The sequence below is a fragment of the Rhineura floridana genome, chromosome 9, assembly GCF_030035675.1.
Source record: "Rhineura floridana isolate rRhiFlo1 chromosome 9, rRhiFlo1.hap2, whole genome shotgun sequence".
Lineage (NCBI taxonomy): Eukaryota > Metazoa > Chordata > Lepidosauria > Squamata > Rhineuridae > Rhineura > Rhineura floridana.
This window is the reverse complement of record NC_084488.1, coordinates 41,188,838-41,205,007: the sequence shown is the minus strand read 5'-3', so window position 1 is coordinate 41,205,007 and position 16,170 is coordinate 41,188,838. Positions and strand designations below refer to the sequence as shown.

Sequence of the window (16,170 nt, the reverse complement as noted above, 5' to 3'; positions counted from 1 at the left end):
CCAGTGAGTTCAATGGGACTTACTCCCAGGGAAGTATGTACAGGATTAAGTTACCTCTAAGTTATACTGTTGACAAAAAATAATTACAAAGGCAACTAGTAAAGTACTAAAGTTTGCATTTTTCTTTGATGATAGGGGATTGCCATATTGATAAAAATGTGTTTCAGTTGAAAGGGGCACTGCGGTGTTTTTTGCAGCACAACACAGGCATGCCTTCAAGCTCCGCAACAGAATGCCTGTTCAGTACTGGTGGCACCATAATGACTGAAAAAAGACATTCCTTGTCTGACGTTCTCTTTAAGCAAAGATGAGACATAACAGAAATGTATTATAAAAGCAGCATTTCAAGTGTAAATTTGATTTTGAGTGAAAAAGTATGTGTGTTGGGGTATCACCATTGCTGGAGCGGTGGGTGGATGTGAAGTTCTGTAATGCTATTCTGTTAATCTTATGGATAAAAAAAATTATTCTGCTACCCTCTGTGTGTGTGTGTGTTTATTTTTAATGTTGTTTTAGGCTACTTAGATGTGCAGCAGCCAAGGCCAGCACCTTGTAGGCTCTCCATTTTTTAAGAAAGTAACTTAAGTGTAATGGTAGTGATTACTTTTGAGTAACAGTAAAGTGATCAGTTACTTTCAGAGCAATTGTAATGGTAATTTATTACTTTTTGGGGCCATGTAAGAGTAATTGTCATTTATTACTTTTAAAAGCAATCTTCCAAGCTCTGGGATTGTCAACACATCCCCCCTTTCCAGTGAAATTGTGGATTGTGTCCCTAATCTTTTCGGCGCCTATGAAAGACCTTCCTCCTTCAACAAGCCTTTTAAGTTGAGACCTTATCCCAGTCTGTGCCTGTGTTGGAATTGCTGTTTAATGTTTTTAACCTTTTTTTAAAAAACATGTTTTGAAAGCTTTTTTAAAAAAATGTTTTTAAAGAAGTTTTGTTTTAATGTATTTTACAGTCTGTTTTTATGATGTTTTAAAGTGTTTTTAGTGCTTTTGTTTGCTGCCCTGTGCTCCTCATGGAAGGAAGAATGGGATATAAATAAAATAATAAATAAATAAATAATCTTGAACTACATTTAAAGTGCATTTTCAGTTATGTTTTTGTTGCTTTTCTTAAATTGTTCTTTTTCTTTTGTATTCTCTTTCAGAGCTCATGGGTGTTCTCTTCCTTTAAGCCATATTTTGCAACTTTTCACTTGTCTTTTACATAGAATTGAAGGGACCTTGGAAGTCATCTAATCCAGCCCCCTTGTTCAGTGCAGGATCTGCAACGAAGGTTGCAGCTACAGCCTTTGCTTAAATATCTCCAGGGAAATTTATTAGTTATGTAAGTACAGTATACAGAAAAATGATAAAAGTCTCCCCAGCAGCATATTAAAGGATTTGGAACTATTCTACCATACGAAATTTTGGCAATCAGAGTCATTCCGAACAGTAACCAGTAGAAAAAATGGGGGAGGGGGAAGAGAGTTATCACAGTAAAGAAATGATTTAGTATGCATGAAAATATTATACCTTACCTGGAAAATGTAATTTGTAAAGTAAAGTGGAGAATACTGCTTCTATTTTTTGTTATGAAGTTTAAATCTTAATTTTGTCATTTATTCTATTGTATGGAAGCATGAATGAATGAATGAAAGATTTTTTTAAAAAAGCTCTCATATAGTTCTCCCTGCCCAGCTGCACATGACTGAGGCCTATTCTGCAAAGTGAACCCAAAGTTATGGTTAGGATTATTTTGCTAATTCCCTCACACCACAGAAATGCACATTGTTACTGACCTTTCCCCACTGTTAATAGATATGATGAATTATTGCTGAACTATTCCCCACTGAAGTATTCAAATATGTATATTTTGATTCTGTGTCTCTGTGTGCTCAATAAATATCCCCATTAAAAAAAAAAGGTATTGTCAGATGCTCAGCACCATACCACTGCCCCGTTTGTCTTTAGTTTTCCCTTAATGGAACTTTTGTTTCCTTTTCATGTGAACCGATTTTTTAGAGCGTGACACTAGTCACTGACATTATACACTGCCTCGGTTATAAATAATATGATGCTTTCTAATTATACCCTATTTATTGTTATTGTATTATTATTATTTATAGCACAGCATATTTCACAGCATAAATCCATGAAAGCAGTGACCAAGATAAAATACTACTTGAAACATTATCCCTTCTTTCCATTATAACTGTGTATTGGTTGCAATGCTTAGCCTATTTTTGAAGGTTTTGCTATTAATCCTTACTCTTTGTATTAATATTAATATCTTGGTACCATTTGTGGCCCTAACAACTAACAGTATTTTTGTAGTGGCTTTGGTGACCATTGTGCTGGTTTCACTTTTTTCCCTTTAATAATTATAATGTAGATAATGTATTTTCCTGAAAATACGAGAGGGAAATATCAATGAGGTATTTTATTTGTCTGTGCATTCCTTTGTTTTTGCTTTTCTATTGTCAGAGACAATGAAGTTAAGAACAGTTCACGTTAAAATGCTGATAATGCTGTATTCAGTATCCTTGGATGTTGGTGTCAAACCCAGGTGTTGGTACATTCATTGTTCCTTCCAAGTTGAAGAGTTACTTCCTGACATTTCAACTGCTTTTTTAATTTTATTATTTCTTACATTTATATTCCACCTTTCTTCCAAGAAGCTCAAGGTGGTATATGTGGTTCTTCCCTCCACATTTTATCCTCACAACAATCCTGTGAGGTAGGTTAGGCTGAGAGAGAGAGTGACTATCCCAAGGTCACCCAACGAGCTTCACAGCAGAATGGGGATTCACACCATGGTCTCCCAGGTCATAGTCGAACACCCTGGCGTTTCTGTCTTTCTTCCTTGAGCAGTGCTAGCTTTTCAGAACTGTCAGTGCTGAAACTGTCATGGTACATTAAATATGTCAATGAACACCTATCTGAAGCTCTCATATTTGCCATTATCGCACAGTTCACGGCACTATTCAAATCAGCTTTGCATCCAATACCTGCAAACACAAACTAAAACTGTACAGTTGTTTTTTTACTTCTGAAGTTACACCCTGTCCTTCAATGGCCAGTTGGCATTCCCAGGATGGCCTTCTAAAGAGTGAAAAAATGCAAATATTATAAAAGATGAAAATATTATAAAATATTGCCACGGAAATTGTGGTATTGCCAAAATGCAACACATAGATCATATCAGTGTTTCACAGAAAATAAAATATATCTCTTTATCACCATATGAGTATACAATGGAATTTCATGGAAAATAGACAAGCTACATACTATCCTGTTCCATGACAGTGTTTTTCTTCCTGCCAATATTGTCAGTCTCTGCCAACCTAGTGAAATAGTTTATGGCTGCAGTAACGTAATTAGCAGATAATGGCCAGCAGCTAGGCCGTAAATCTGTCAGGCTTAGGTTGAGGCAAACAGGCTCACAACTACAGTCAGTGTAAATACTGGATGGGAAGAGCCGAGAGTGTGGCGAACAGACAAGTCCTGGGGGGAGTCCAAAGTCAAGGTACCAGAGAACCAATGAGACAGGGCAGAGTCGAACACATGTGATCACAAGCTTGCTGGCTACAAGGAGTCACGAAAGGTTGACGTTTCCAGCGCCAAACCACTCACAGCCTTTTAAGCTCCTGTTCCTGGTTCAGGTACTAGCAGTCTACGCTCAACATCAAAGGCCCTCCTCCGAGAGCCTCCTCCAAGGGAAGCTCGGAGGATGGCAACAAGGGAGTGGGCCTTCTCAGTGGTGGCCCCCAAATTATGGAATGATTTTCTCGACGAGGTACGCCTGGCACCAACACTGTCTTTTCAGCGCCAAGTCAAGACTTTCCTCTTCTCCCAGGCATTTTAGCATGTGTTTATAAATTGCTTTTTAGAAAATGTGTTTTTAAATTTGTATATTTGTTTTTAATGTTTTTAATTGTTGTAAACCGCCCAGAGAGCTTCGGCTATGGGGCGGTATACAAATGCAATAAAATAAATAAATAAATAAATAAATGTAGAAGGTGACTCTAGATCAGGTTTTCACATGTCCAAAGTATGTATGAAGATCAATACCTTTGCTATTCTCAGTAGTGGTAATATGCAGTTTGTATGTGGCAATAACAGAAATGGGGGGGGTAATTGGCAGGTGCTATGGAGTTTTCCCATCTGAGGAAACAGTACAGACGCTGTAGTTGTTGATGTTCCGTATATTTTGTATCTCTTCTAGGTCACTAATGCAGCAATACTGTGCTAGCCATTGGCCTTTCTTTCCCCCCACTCTCTGGATCTTAAAGCTGCATAGGCCTGTGTCAGAGGTTGCACTGAGCTACAGCAGCTGCCATTAAGAGGAAAGGGAAAGATATGTATGTCTATAGAACAGAGGAGGGTGTGGTCACCATCCTCTGTAGAACATATTTTCAAGTGTGAGCTCTGCAGCAATAGGGCCATATCCAGCTGAAGGTCAGTGGTAAGCACAAATGCACACTAAGGTTTCATTGAGGTGTTTTCTTCAGTGACATGGCTGCTCTTGACAATTGCTTCTGCATGTGGGTGAGCTGGAATGCAGTCAGTACCTATGCCAGCACCACCCAGTATGATTTGTCTGATCCACACAGAAAAGCAGACTCGAACTTTGCTACTGGTACATGGAGCCCCAGCCACACAAAAGTAATTTTCAAAAGCAACCACAGCCCCGTAGTTGTGTGACTAAAGCAAATGGTTTTGGTTTGGAACTCAGCATAATATTGAATAACGGCATAGCATGTTGTCAAATGCTGAGGCACTTTTGGAGACTACCACTGTGTGTACGTTCTTTTCGTCATACATGGTAGATGCACTTAAGTTTCTGTCAGTTTCATGCTATTTTATTTGTGAAGATTAACAAATATGGCTTAAATTCAACACAACGTTAGACTAAGAATATTTGAGAAAACGTGCCTGAATGCTAGATGAGCAAGGAGCTAAAGATGAAAATGTTCACAAACCCCAATGTTTCTGTGGCCACAGATGCTATGTAGATACTTGACAATATTTGCAAGCCCAGACAGTGAGTCTAAGACTCTCTAAACCCAGGATCAACAGCTGTCTGGTAGGGACAGATCTAATTTTATTAAGCAAGGCATCTTCCCTTTGATCCTGTAACTTCAAGCTATTTTTTTCTTATTAGCCAACAATGTCTGGGCAAGTTAATGCATTGTTAGCTGTGAGATGCTTAGAGAAGGGACATTATTGTGCCCTGCTGTGAAACCACTGTGACATATCCTTATTCTGAAATATTTGTCAGGATCTTCACAGTTACTAATGGGTGTTTGAGGTGGGGAGGAAGGAACAAAGAAGCTTAAAACAACATTACCTAACTAGACTGCTAAGGATCTTTTCACATACAGTATTGCTTTCTCTTGGGCAATGGTAAAATTGATTTCCCTTTTCTCTCCTTTTTTGGTATTCTAAGATTGTGTGCCATTTTATTATGATTTAATCCTGAAGAATGTTTTTTGTTGTTGTTACACTCTTATTACATTTATTACCTAAAAATGTTTTATGAATGCATAATAATATCAAAAGGCATCTTTCTTCAGGACTAAGTAATCTTTAGATAACAGCTTGGCAAACCAGGTCAGAATTATTATCATCATCCCCATATTGCAGTTGGGGATGGCAGGCTAAGAGAATACAGTAGTGACTTGCTAAGACATCTAATGAGGACATGGCTGAGGGGAGACTTTGAACATGGCTTGCACTCTTAGCAACTATGATATTGTAGCCTATAAACCGTGCACACGTTCACGGGTGTTAGTGAAATTCACCAATGGTCATTACTTGAATGAGTGTTAAGTTCACCCAGGGGTTAGCTGATGATAAATGCTTCGCGTTGCTTTGCTGCACCTACTTACTTTTTTATTATTACCATTTATTTACTCTCTCTTAGTTACCTGTTCTTGCTTTTAACCATCTTGTAACAGAACTCGTGCAGGCTGCGTCCTACCTTCCAAGGCTCCTCCCTAGACCACATGGCCTGTGCTGCTGCCATGTGGTGACTCACCTGCTGGGTGGTCCTTTTCAGAAGAATAAAGGGAGAAAAAGTTTTCTGGTGGAACAGCCTCAAGCAGTGTAGCTGTGGCCTGCAAACTTCATTGCTTTTCCCTAGCTGAAGAGATTGCCAGAACTAAGCATTCTAACAAGACTCGCCTATGCCATCTTAATTGCTGGGAAATCCACAACAGGCATTAAGATGTCTTTTTCTTCACTACAGCATTGAGCAGATTTCCTGGTTTTTTTTATAGTTTCTGTGACATCTATTAGATTGTTTTGTGGTGTTTATTCATTATTTATTTTTTTATTTAGTTTATTTATTAAATTTATTAGTCACTTTTCTTCATAAAAATGAACCAAAAGTGAACACAATAAAAAGATTAAAACCAATATGAAACTAACGCAAAAAGTTTTAAAAAACACAATACATGGATAAGAAAGTGAAACAGTCCACCCCCTGAAAGAGGCTACAACTTCAAAAGCCCTTCAAAAACCTTATAGAAAACAAAGAACTGAATGCCTGGGAGGAATGTTTTTGCTTGGCACCTAGAGAAAGAATGTTTTTCCTGGTGCTAGGTGTCTGTCTCTCAACATAAGAACATAAGAAGAGCCTGCTGGATCAGGCCAGTGGCCCATCTAGTCCAGCATCCTGTTCTCACAGTGGCCAACCAGGTGCCTGGGGGAAGCCACAAGCAGGACCCAAGTGCAAGAACACTCTCCTCTCCTGAGGCTTCCGGCAACTGGTTTTCAGAAGTATGCTGCCTCTGAGCACAGCCATCATGGCTAGTAGCCATTGATAGCCCTGTCCTCCATGAATTTGTCTAATCTTCTTTTAAAGCCATCTGAGCTGGTGGCCATTACTGCATCTTGTGGGAGCAAATTCCATAGGTTAACTATGCGCTGAGTAAAGAAGTACTTCCTTTTGTCTGTCCTGAATCTTCCAACATTCAGCATAATTTTACACTTGTTTATATTGAATTGCATTTGCCATTTTTCCGCCCATTCACTCAGAGCATTCCATAAGCGGGGGGGGGGACCAGTGAGAAGGCCCATTATTGTGTTGCCCTTCTCTGTACCTCCCTCAGAGGAGGCACCCAGAGAAGGGCCTCAGATGCTGAGCGCAGGGTTCAGATTGGATCATATGGGGAGAGATGGTCCTTGAGGTCCTAAGCTGTATAAGGTATTATAGGTCAAACCCAGTACTTTGAATTGAACCCTGAAACTAATTGTTAGCCAGCGTAGTTGTGCCAGAATTGATGTTATATGCTCAGACTGTCTTGCCCCGGTGACCAATCTGGCTGCTGAATTCTGTACCAGCTGCAGTTTCTGAACTGTCTTCAAAGGCAGCCCCATGTATTAACACATTGCAGTAGTCTAAGCTAGAAGTTACCAGAGCGTAGACAACACAAGCCAGGCTATCCCTGTCCAGATAGAGTCGTAACTGGGCCACCAGCTGAAGCTGATGGAAGACACTCCTCGACACTGAGACAACTTGAGTCTCAAGCAACAGTAATGGATCCAGAAGTACCCCCAAGCTACGCACCTGCTCCTTCAGGGGGAATGAAACCCCATCAAGAGCAGTACAGATCCCCTCCATCTGGTCTAGAGAATCACCCACTAACAGCGCCTCAGTCTTGTCTAGATTGAACTTCAGTTTATTGGCTCTCATTCAGTCTATTACTGAACCCAGATAACTCGAATAACTACAAACCGGTAGCAAATGTGCCATTCCTGGGCAAGGTTCTGGAGAGGGTGGTTGCATCCCAGCTGCAGGCTCTCTTGGATGAGACCGATTATCTGGATCCATTTCAATCGGGGTTCAGGCCCGGTTTTGGTACGGAGACAGCCTTGGTCGCCCTGTATGATGACCTGTGTCGTGAGAAAGACAGAGGGAGTGTAACTCTGTTGATTCTCCTTGATCTCTCAGCGGCTTTCGATACCATCGACCATGGTATCCTTCTGGAGAGGCTGGCGGATTTGGGAGTTGGAGGCACTGCTTGGCAGTGGTTCCGCTCCTATCTGACAGATCGTCTTCAGAAAGTTGTGCTTGGGGAGCACTACTCGACACCCTGAGCGCTCCAATATGGAGTTCCGCAGGGATCAGTTCTGTCCCCCATGCTCTTTAATATCTATATGAAACCGCTGGGGACGGTCATCAGGAGTTTTGGAGTGCGTTCTCATCAGTATGCTGATAATAATAATAATACATTTTATTTTTCAGCCGCCTATCTGTCCGGGTTAGGGACACTCTAGGCGACAAACAACAAGAATAAAAACAATACATATAGATCAACATAATCAAATTTTAAGCTAAAATGATGATACACAGCTCTACTTCTCCTTCTCATCTTCTTCAGGTGAGGCTGTCAAGGTCCTAAACTGGTGCTTGGCCGCGATAATGGACTGGATGAGAGCGAACAAATTGAAGCTCAATCCAGATAAGACTGAGATGCTGTTAGTAAATGGATCCCCTGACCAGTTGGATGTTCGACCTGTTCTGGATGAGGTTACACTCCCCCTGAAGGAGCAGGTGCGTAGCTTGGGAGTCCTTTTGGACCCATCCTTGTCACTTGAGGCGCAGGTGGCCTTGGTGGCACGGAGTGCTTTTTACCAACTTAGGCTGGTGGCCCAGCTGCGCCCATATCTGGACAGGGAACATCTTGCTTCAGTTGTCCATGCTCTGGTAACCTCAAGGTTGGACTACTGCAACGCACTATACGTGGGGCTGCCCTTGAAGACGGTTCGGAAACTGCAGCTTGTGCAGAATGCGGCGGCCAGATTAATAACTGGGACCAAGCGGTCGCAACATGTGACACCAATCCTGGCCGGCTTGCACTGGCTGCCTATTCGTTTTCGGGCCCAATTCAGGGTGCTGGTTTTAACCTATAAAGCCTTACACGGCACGGGCCCACAATATCTGGTGGAACGTCTCTCCCGATATGAACCTACCCGGGCACTATGCTCAACATCGAAGGCCCTCCTCCGGGTGCCTACTCAAAAAGACGCCCGGAAGGTGATTACAAGAAAGAGGGCCTTCTCGGTAGCGGCCCCCGAACTATGGAACACCCTTCCTGACGAGGTACGCCTGGCGCCTACTTTGTTATCTTTTCGGCGCCAGGTGAAAACCTTCCTCTTTGCCCAAGCATTTTAAAATCATTTTAAATCATTTTAAATCTTAATATTTGTATCTTGTATTTTGCATATTGCTGACAACGTACTCCACATCTCCAGATGACCTTGTGACGCCCTTCCCTGGCTCTCCCTGTCAGGTTCCTACCTGCGCGTGGCTACTGCCTGTCACTAGGCACCACCAGGGACTCCACCAGTCCGGACTGTCCTTTTTTATTGTTTCTCTCCCCGCTCTAGCACAGATCTCAACAGATCCCCCTGCTAGGCAACCACCAGTCACGTCCTAATACTAGTATTCCCAGAGACTCTGGTATTGTTATTCTCTTCACCGCTGCCACCATTTGTTACAGTTTCCCTTCAGCCTTGGTCATCACCTTACCCTCCCTTCTGGTCTGTGAAACCCCAGCCAAGGATCAGGCCTTTGGTAAACCAAATTAAGTATTTATTAAAGATAACAAAGCTAACAAGATTAACAAGATTTCTTCTTAAGGCACATAAGCATATGGTTTTACTCAATACTAATCCGAACTCCACCCCCCCCTTCTCCACTCTCTCCTGGCAAACAACTCTCTAAACCCCACCAAGCAACCCACTCAGTTTCACCTCATCCACCACCCAGATTCCACTCTCACTCTTCCTTTTATACGTTCAGCCATTTTAAACACTCAGCCAATCATCTAGCATTCTACTGCCCATTCACTCCCCCTCCTCTTTCACTCCACTTACCATGTATCTTCTAAACAACCAACACTTACCATATATACATTAATATAGGAACATCACAGACCTCACTCAGTGGTTTCATGTAGATGTTAAATAGCATGGGAGATCAAATTGAACCCCGAGGAACCCTGCACTGAAGGTTCCATGAGGCTGAACAATACTCCCCAAGCACCACCCTCTGAGTGCAACCATCCAAATATGACCAGAACCACTGCAGAGCAGTGCCATTTACCCCCAACTTGGATAGCAGCGCCAGAAGAATACCATGGGTGATGGTATTGAAAGCCGCTGAGAGATCAAAGAGGATTAATAGACCTATACTCCCACTATCTTTCTCCTGACATAGGTCATCATGCAGGCCGACCAAGGCAGTTTCTGTGCCAAAACTGGGTCTAAATCCCAATTGAAATGTATCTAGATATGTTGTGTGGAAATCTGTTGAACTTTAGCCAGCGGCCCCACATTATAGGCTTGCTAATTTTGTTTTTGTTGTCCCATATACATCATACTGAAGGTGACTTGCTATATTGTGTGAGGAGCTTCACTGACAGACCTTAGAATTTGTTTGTTAAGGGTAGTCCCATTTTCCTCTTGGCCCCTATCCTGGCTGCATGAGTTGCTGTATCCAAACTCCATGTCATTGGCTACCCCTGACAGGAGCAAAAAAACCCCCTCACTGTGTGAGGGGGCTGGGTTGGCTTTGTATCACAACAGTGGCTTATTATCATTATTTAAGATATTTATATACTGCTTAATCATTCACATTTCTATGCAGTGTACATTACTTATAGCAATACATAATAAATAGACAGGAAGGGGAACAATAGCAACTAAAGTTGGGGGGGGACTGAAGTTTTAACAACAGGCATGTCTTTCCTTTTGAGTATTGCAACACTGTTAGTGCTTGTGGGGAAGAAGCTTCTAAATAATGTCCCTGTTATGAGACTTCCGGGAAGGGTGACTTCGCTTGTGCCTGCTTTTGGGACGGGCTCCCGCCTCAAAAGAAGCTTATTCAGATATAAATCAGTCAGAACATTTTTTTTTTGACTGATGAAATTTCTCCCGGGCAGGGAGAAACGTAGAGATCAACCTCAAAAGCCTGTTTTTGTTGGGAGGACTGGATTTCATTAATTTATGAGATAAGGTCCAGCCAACAATGCCGGACGGACTTCCTAACAAGCTCTATCTGTTTAAGCGATACGTTTATCTTTTCTTTAAAGAGAGAACGGACTAACAGGCAAGCACCCTTCTTTCTATTATTTTTTTTACTTGGTTTAAATTGTTGCAGCAAAAGGAGATTTGTCAGATTGATCGGCTTTGGACAACTTCTGGGTGAGATATAGCTCTTCTCTGTTATTCACGAAATTAACAGCTTATCTCTGTTTCTGTCGCAAAAAGCTGTCCTGGAAGTGCATTCTAAAGATAATAAACAGAAGAGGGATTTCTATTCCTGATTTCTATTCCGAGGAATATTATATTGTCTGGGACTATTCTCTTTTTGGTCTATTTTATTTTGACGAATCTGCTTCTTCACGACGCCACTAACTGTTTTGATGCTGGGAACTAAATTTGTTTTGCATTCTTGAACATAGAGAGATAAGGCAGGTTGCTCTGTTTATACTGTGATGTCATCAAGCTGGAATATTAACCCAATTGTTGCTGAAATAAGAAGTGGTTCTTCTTTATTTTTGTTTTGCTTTGTTTTCGTGATTTTAAAAATGGCAATCAAGAAAGTGGCTGAGAATCTGGAAGTAACTATGTTTCAGAAAATAATGGATGAGATTGAGATAACGAAACAAACCCTGCGACAGGGTAGTAAGGAGCTGAAAATTGAACTGAGCAAAATGACGCAGGAGCTTAAAGAAATAGGGGATCCTGTGAGAGAGGAGAATGAGATCAGAGATGAGAAAAGAAAAAATAAAGGGAAGATACAAGCCCTGGAGATTGGAACAAATGTGGAATTGGAAAAAGATCTGGAGTTTATGGATTTTAGAAATAAAATCTACTGTTTGGAATTTAACGTTATCTCTGAAGAAATTAATGAAGATATTAGAGATAAAGTTATCAATGGCTTGGATAATCTTCTGGACTGGAATGACGGGATGGAGCTTGATATAGAGAAAATCTATGGAATTAACTGCAGCCATGTGACAATGGAAAAACTCTTAAGAGATGAGCCAGTGCATTTTGTAAAAAAGAAGAACACAGATATGACTTTACAACAGTATTTCAGCAACTTATTCAGAATGGATGGCAAGAAAATATTTGGGATAGAGGAAATTCCCATCAGACTCTTATTATATGACTATGGCTACAACAGCAAGATTATTATGGAATACTGATAATGGAAGATTGGACACTGAAATTACTGGACTTAACAGGACTATTGAAGATGGAAGATGGAACTAATAGGGATAATGGAATAATGGCTATTGAAATTATTGGACCTAACAGATTCTGATGAGATGGATTAATCGAAATGTTTATTTGGACTATGGTTATGACAATAAGATTATTATAATTATTAACGAGATGGATTAATTGACATGTTTATGTGGAGAAAAATTGATAGATATATTTCTTAAAGAATTGAAACCTCTCTTTGACTTTTTGTGGAAAGAATAAAGTAATGTTTATGAGATTTGATGATTAATTAAGATAACTACTGGAGGAAAGTGATTTTATAATATGATTTAAGAGACAGGATTGTTATATATTGTAGATCTATAACTGATTTCATATGTGACAAATGGGAAGTCAACATTTTATTTTTTTTTGTTTAATCATTTTTGTTTTGTTTTTTGTCTTTGAATGTTTTATGATTTTGTTTTCTATGTTTTATGAAAATTTGAATAAAAATTATTGTAAAAAAATAAATAAATAATGTCCCTGTTATAATCTTAGGTCTCTGTAGGATTATGGGAAATATAGCTGAGTTGGTGTGGTAGGCTCTGTTCAGCCATGAGGGTCAGGAGTGGGAGGTGGGAAACTGCTGAGAGATGAGAGGTTTTATACATGTGTGAACTTATGTGATAGAATCAAGTTCTAATTGAAGTAAATAATTTCCTACCTAAGTTCTAGGGAAGGGCAAGTCTACATGAAAAATGGAAATGGACTGCCTTCAAGTCGATCCCAACTTATGGCTACCCCATGAATAGGGTTTTCATGGTAAGTGGTATTCGGAGGGGGTTTACCATTGCCTCCCTCTGAGGCTAGTCCTCCCCAGCTGGCTAGGGCCTGCTCAGCTTGCCACAGCTGCACAAGCCAGCCCCTTCCTTGTCCACAACTGCCAGCTGGGGGGCAACTGGGCTCCTTGGGACTATGCAGCTTGCCCACAGCTGCACAGGTGGCAGGGCACATAACCCTTGAACCACTCACTGTGGGGGTGATCTTTAGCTCACCCTTTACACCCAGGAGACACGAACGGGGATTTGAACTCACAGACTCTGGACTCCCAGCCAGGCTCTCCTCTTCACTGTGCTATACATACTAACATGAATTTATTTTATTTTGGTCTGTTGCCTTATAATTTATTTATTTATTTAATTAAGCTTATATACCGCCCGACTAGCAACAGCTCTCTGGGCGGTGAACATTAAAAATACAATAAAAATAACACAATACAGTATATCACAATACAAAACTGTACAAAAAACTGTACAGTCTAAAATCAAAATATAATAATTTAGAATTAACAGGAATTAAAATGCCTCAGAGAAGAGAAAGGTTTTAACCTGGCGCCGAAAAGATGATAGTGTCGGCGCCAGGCGCACCTCCTCGGGCACACCATTCCATAGTTCGGGGGCCACCACTGAGAAGGCCCTAGATCTTGTCACCACTCTCCGGGCTTCCCTATGAGTCGGAACCCGGAGGAGGGCCTTCGTAGTAGACCGTAGTGTACGGGCCGGTTCATATCAGGAGAGGCGTTCCGACAGATATCGTGGTCCCGTGCCGTATAAGGCTTTATAGGTAAGTACCAACACTTTGAAGCATATTGGAAGCATATTGGAAGCCAGTGCAAACGGGCTAGCACAGGTGTTATATGCTCAGACCGCTTAGTTCTTGTTAGCAGTCTGGCCGCCGCATTTTGCACTAGCTGTAGCTTCCGAATCGTCTTCAAAGGTAGCCCTACGTAAAGCGCATTGCAGTAGTCCAGACGCGAGGTTACCATAGCATGTACCACTGATGAGAGGTCCTCCTTACTCAGATAGGGACGTAGCTGGGCTACCAACCGAAGTTGGTAGAACGCATTCCGGGCCACCGAGGCTACATGAGCCTCAAGTGTGAGGGAAGAGTCTAAGATGACTCCCAGACTACGCACCTGTTCCTTTAGGGGGAGTGTAACCCCATCCAGGACAGGGTATATATCCACCATCCGATCAGAGAAACCATCCACCAACAGCATCTCAGTCTTGTCAGGATTGAGTCTCAGTTTGTTAGTTCTCATCCAGTCCATTGTCGCAGCCAGGCAACGGTTCAGCACGTCGACTGCCTCACCTGAAGAAGATGTAAAGGAGAAGTAGAGCTGCGTGTCATCAGCATACTGATGACAATGCACTCCAAAACTCCTGATGACCGCCCCCAGCGGTCATATATATTTATATATATATTATATATATTTATTTATATTTACTTATATTTATAAGTAAAAGAGACTGAAAGGTTTGTGCCTTCTGCCGTGGGTATCTCACCCTGATCAGTTAGGAGAGAATGAGACAATGCATATTGATATGACACAGGTAAGCTGATTACCCTGGAGCTAGTCAGCTATTAAAACTATTCTTGAGTTTTGACTGACTTTGGCAGGAAGAATGGGAGGGGGGTTGGTGTAAATATTTGTGCACTCTAATCTTTTTAAAAGATCTGGAGAATGTTGATGTGCTAGTTCAGATGTGCTGCAGCTTAATTTCTCTATAGTCCGGTTTCATGGGGTCAGTGCACTGGTATGTCACAGCTTTTCTTTTTACAGGCACAACTCGCTCCAGTTATGATCTTGTTTCAAAAACAAGAAGTAAGCAAATCTGTTGAGTTGTGACTGTCACAGAAAGGAAAACAATCTGACCTACTAGGAATTACCTAATGACAAAACTCTTGGTAAAACTGCCTTTTACTGATCAAGAGGCTGCTTGATGAAATGAGCAATTTTAGAAGTGCATTCCTTTTTACTTGAGCACATGGCCAAGGGGCCTTGATCTCCACTGTGTAAAAGCAGAAAGCTTTAGTTACCTAACCCAAATTATATAAAGTATAGCTACTGGGGTTTGGACAGTTAAAAATATACGTAAACTGCAAGATGTTGAAAATATGTTTGGTTCAAGGCCCACAGCTGCCACAATCTCACTAGAATGATGGCTTTATGCAAACCACTCTATCTTAGCGATAATATTGACCTACCTTACAGGGTTCATGTAAGGATTAGGATCTCTTGTGTTACTGATGAAACTATTGAAATTGGTGTCATTTGGAAAAACACCTTTTTGGTGTGAAATATTTCACTTCTGAATGTTATGGAAACTGGAAGAGGGCGATTTAAAAACTAAATCTTCATTCTGGCCAATGTTGGTTGTTTATTCAAAGGCCATGCTCTGGCTTTATAAATTGTGGTTTATGAAGTCATGGGGTGAATGAGCTACTTCCCTGTCTCTTTCCATCTTGTGACTTTCATTGCAGACATCTTGTATTAAGCCACAATTACCTGCTCTTTCCAAACTAGGGAACTTTAACTTAATGTCAGTTAATAAGAAGGAGAAACAGACTAGGAATAGATTGATGAGGGGAAGAGGAGTGTGTAGCCACAGCTTCATAAGCCATGGTTGCTCAGTTCATATATAAAACCTTTTCTTTTTTGGCAAATGGCTCCATTTTCCACCCGTTTAATTACCTGGCATTTGTTTGATTAATAAATAGATTAAAAATATTTTACTTGGTTGGCACCCCCTCATTAAAAAAAAATCCATATCTTTATCTTTTGACTTGGTTCACTTTGTTTCTGACATGTTGTATGCAGTGCAGCCAATACTATTTGGAAGACATACTTACCCGCTTTATTAGCAATGGTTAAAAAAAGCTAGCTTGGGTCTTAATATAAATCACTCCACCATTGTACATAACAATTATGAGCAGCTGATAATTTTTGTGAAGAATGAAGTATCATAAATATGCCACTTAGTTTAGAGCTGAATATTTGGCCATGGCTGACAGGAAAATGAGTTAGAAAATAACAGCGATGTTTTAAAGAAACTGCCAGTTGTTTGTGCTGTACTCTGCATAGATTCTGCGATCTAGCTTTGTACAGTATAG

General features: G+C 40.9%; 1 protein-coding gene across 5 annotated transcripts in view; it reads left to right on the top strand.

Annotated features, from left to right (window-relative positions):
• Window positions 1-16,170, top strand: part of LOC133364034 (storkhead-box protein 1-like) — a 163,197-nt gene that overhangs the window by 19,083 nt on the left and 127,944 nt on the right. For 2 of the 5 annotated variants that reach the window (XR_009757814.1, XM_061583998.1), the window contains one exon: window positions 1,155-2,010. The exons of the other annotated variants lie outside the window; for them this stretch is intronic. Coding sequence is in view for 1 of the 2 variants with exons in the window: in XM_061583998.1 (XP_061439982.1) it covers window positions 1,155-1,180 (26 nt within the window). In the remaining variant the exon portion in view is untranslated. Of the gene's footprint in view, window positions 1-1,154; window positions 2,011-16,170 lie in introns of those variants that run through there. 5 annotated transcript variants of the gene reach the window in all.